Source organism: Varroa jacobsoni, unplaced genomic scaffold (assembly GCF_002532875.2).
Source record: "Varroa jacobsoni isolate VJ856 unplaced genomic scaffold, vjacob_1.0 scaffold_1018, whole genome shotgun sequence".
NCBI lineage: Eukaryota > Metazoa > Arthropoda > Arachnida > Mesostigmata > Varroidae > Varroa > Varroa jacobsoni.
The window spans coordinates 26,029-30,139 of record NW_019213920.1 but is presented as its reverse complement, the minus strand read 5'-3'; the positions used below and the strand labels follow the sequence as shown (position 1 = coordinate 30,139).

The 4,111-nt window shown below is 39.6% G+C and overlaps 1 protein-coding gene across 3 annotated transcripts in view; it reads right to left on the bottom strand.

Moving 5' to 3' along the window:
• Positions 1-4,111, bottom strand: part of LOC111265838 (uncharacterized) — a 9,806-nt gene that overhangs the window by 3,779 nt on the left and 1,916 nt on the right. For 2 of the 3 annotated variants that reach the window (XM_086970658.1, XM_086970659.1), the window contains exons 2-4: positions 1,246-1,521; positions 483-826; positions 28-267 (exon numbers count right to left, since the gene is read on the bottom strand). In XM_086970658.1, the coding sequence (XP_086826784.1) occupies positions 28-267; positions 483-826; positions 1,246-1,369 (708 nt within the window). In that variant the 5' untranslated portion in view covers positions 1,370-1,521. The remainder of the gene's footprint in view (positions 1-27; positions 268-482; positions 827-1,245; positions 1,522-4,111) is intronic. The other variant, XM_022842799.2, reaches the window with a different exon arrangement.

The window sequence follows — 4,111 nt, the reverse complement described above, 5'->3', positions numbered from 1 at the left end:
AACAAACTAACTAACTAACTAACTAACCATTAGCAAGGTGATTAACAGAAAAACGCCGAGGTAAGCTTCTCCAGGTAGACCCCGAAAGAGGCTTCGTGCATTGCGATATTGTAGGCACACTCCATCAGTGATATTGTAGACTACACTTATGGCAACCTCTTTCGTTGCCAGCCATCCAGCCACTAGTGCTCGACAGGCTTGTTTTGCACCATTTGCCAGGCCAAGCGGTATCGTGTGCAACACGAGTACTAGACTTTTGGCGCCAACCTATCACGAAGTAGAGAGGGAGGAGAGAAGAGATTAACGGCGACAATAGCAGAAAATAATGACGATTAATCATGATTCTGTTATACGCAGGACGAAAAAACATAACAGACTATTCGAGACATTCAAATAGAACGATGTTGCCACCGGTAAAATATTTATGAATAGTATTCGGCCCGATTTTTTTCGAAACACCTCATAGTTTCATAACTACGTACTATGTACTGAATGTGAATCTCCATCGCATCAAGCATCTGCGTTTTTGGCGTAATGTTGAATTTCATAATCACCTGTGTGAGTTGCTTGATAGCGTCCAGGATAGAGCTGATTGTGACATACACCGAGGTGCCTACCCCTATTACAACTGATACAAAAGATGCGAGAGCTGAGAGGAAAGCAAAAAATAAAGTAGCTACTAATTGACAACTAAGGTTGACCAATCCTTCCGCGACAGCCACCAACGCTGCCACGTATCCACCTAGATCCTCAACAAACTGGCCTAGATCAAAAACCGCCATCTTGATTAGTGCCAGCAGCGTCCGCGTTCCCGTCGTCACGTGACCTGTATAGATAATTTTATTGCATGTATTGAATAATTCGATACCCTAATATCAGCGGGCAGCTCATTAGGCCATACAAACAGTAACACTAGCCTTAAAGGTACTTCTATTTGAATTAAACATTTGGCAACCCTAAGCAGTGGTTCCGGACGTGAAACTCGGTGCACTTAGATATTAAACGGCGATCCGTTGATTTGACGATAATTTAGTTTTTCGGCAGGCAATCACACGAAATTCAAGTGTTTGTCGTGCCAGCTCATAATAATCGTGTTGTCCGTGTTTTACGTCCAATGCTTAAGGCGTTAAGTATTACTTTAGACAGCTGGCTGGATTAGATCATCTGATCTAAAAATATTGAAGTGCATGGGATGCTTTAACTATCAGATACGTAATTTGTACAGTATTTATGATATCAACGTACCAAAAGCCCATGACAGTAACGTAAAGAGCGCCTCTCCTAGGAAGTAGTTAATCCTTATTGTGTAGCCGACTAGATCGGTAACGAAATTAATTGCTGCGTTGACGCGTGCTATTATTGTCGCCATCGCAACTCTTCACGCAGTCTTATACCTTCGGTTACACTGCTATGGTTAGTTGGTTTCTTGCTAGTAAACCGAATGGAAACGAAGCTCTGCTTAAGATCAGTGCTTCGACGAATTGCCTTGGCCCATTCACAATGATGACAGTGCCAGTGAACCTGAAAACAAATTATATTTGCTTATTATCACAATCCCCACTTACTAGTATCGTCGATCTGAAATCTTAGGGAAAATAACAGTTGTTGTAAATCAGTATTGCAAAAGAAGAAGCGGTTATTATCATAGTGCGTGGTGGCTTGAAAGCTAGCAACTTTCTTGCGAAATTTTGGACTTCAGATCTTACACAACAATTTTCTGTGTGCCACTTCCGAAGCATTTCCACACCTTTCTCCTTACGTACTGCTTGATGTTCTGAAGGTCCATAAAGTACGACTTTGTCTCCTACTTAAAGATGGAGTTCTGATGAAGCGACCGCAAATCCCGATGTCTTTCGTTACTATCCTAATCAATCCTCAACAAAACATAGGACTAATTCTCTGATTGCGCAAAACTTGTTTATGACTTCAAATCTTGCGTATCTACTTTTATGCAGGAGTGCCGTACGAACCATTCTTCATGGCTCAAACATCTTGTGTTACGATATTTGCCCCCAAAATGCTCAGTGACCTCGACTCGTTTTTGACCCTAAGTTATTCTAATCTAATGTGGGAAAATGTTTCTAAATACCAAAAAACCGTTTTACTTATGCGGCTATAACAAGGAAGTGATTTTGAGTAACTTTTAAGAGAATTTCACATGGGTGTCTATTAAAAAGGTGCTAATACAGCTGACATTTAAATGAAACAGTTTTTCTTAGCTAAGCCATATTCGCATTTATTATATTGAGAAAGGCAGATTATTAATAAGCTGACAGTGTTTCAGTAGTATAAACAATGGTAGTATTAATAGCGATAGATATTTATATAGAAGAAAAAGATACTTTCAAAGAAACCTCGAAGTCCTTTCTCGGGTGTGCTGTCCCTGCTGTGAGTATCCCGTCATTCAGCCTGGTTATAACACCAATCTACCTAATTAGTCTAGTTCGTAATTGAACGCAAACTGTTTGTACCGTTTACTGTATAAAGTGCACACTCTGGCCGGTGGCAAAATATTTTTATGCCTCATTCTATCTACGTCGCATCTAAAGCCTACTATATGAGCAAACCGCTTTGCACTCATTTGATAGCATCTACGTGTTTTCTCCTATAAGATAGTCAAACTTCGGGACAGTATGAATATCTCGGAACAACGAGACCCTTGTAAAGATTAATATCAAGTACAAGCTTTTGAATCACAAGGTACCCGAAAATGAGACTAATTATTTGATGCCGCCTAAATTATCTGGCCCATATGGAGACTGCAGTCAAGCTCCCGCAAAATTGTAACTTCAAGTTACTCGTCGACGACTGGTTACATTACCTAATAAGTATTTACTAGACTATTCTGTGTGAGATATAGCCATACATGCTTGGATAGACATAGTCATGCCACTGTTGGCATCACGCATGCACAGCGTTCACTGCCGGGTGAAGCAATAAGCGATTCCACACACTATCAACGAAACCGTATAGCTTCGAATCATTAGCATAGAGCTTGTGTAGATCCCTGGTTTGAAAAATATCCCTTACACCGAGACAAAAACTATAAAATAGAAGAGAACTGAGGGAAAAAAACCTTAGATTACACTCGAGTGGCATGCTCCACTAGGACTAAAGGTGTCATTAATGTTAATATAGATAATTTATTCGTCGGCTAACTTCTTATCCAGTTCATGGAACAATAATCAACTCTTAGGTTAATGAACTTTGCATTTAAAAAAGTCGTGAGTAAATGAGTTTTCGAATTAGCTGCCACAAAAAATGTTAAAATGTCAAAAATATTCTGCAGTAAGTATATGTTTCTTAACACCAACCGCTAGTCCTTGACGAATCACTATTATTTCATATAAATGCGAAAATGTACAGCAATGACGGCAAATTTCTGTTTAAAAGTTTAAATTACGTTACACTTACGCAGATGTCTGTTGAAAATATCTTAAATGGCATATTTCATGCTTCCTGAACAAGCAATGGAACGTAAATGTTTCAGGAGATTGTTCAGTTATTCGTGTTAACCATTGTGAACCCACATGATTACGGACCGACACCTTTAGGTTTAGGACACATTCCAGATCAACTCTGTGAGCACTTTAATTTTGCAACCCTGCAGTAACAACGCAGTCTGAACTAAGCCTAAGATGCAATTATCGACATCGATTATTATGACATGGATAGAAGCAAGCAAAGATCGCCTACCCTTCCTCAATGAAGCACATGGAACAGGCGAAAGCGTGTTTGTATATTATTTTGTGTGTACTCTTACATCACGAAAGACTCTCGCTCCATGTAGCCAACTTCAGAGATCTCTGTTATTCAATGGATGCTGCTGGTTTAATAATTCTTTCGGCATTTGCAGTACCTGTGCCTGTCTAAAAACAATTACCAGTATAGTATATTTAAGCTACATGTCGAGGCTTTCAACTATTTGAAACCTTAGTTCTTTTTATTAACCAGATCAATGTTGGTTTATACATATAGCTGAGAACATATTCCAGGTGGGAAAAAGTCGTTTTCGAAAGTTCTTCGTCCTTCCATCCATCCAACATCCAACGTCGAACAAGCTGTTCCAGGCTCGATAGTCGGTTGCTTTAGGTCATCTTTGTTTGCATGT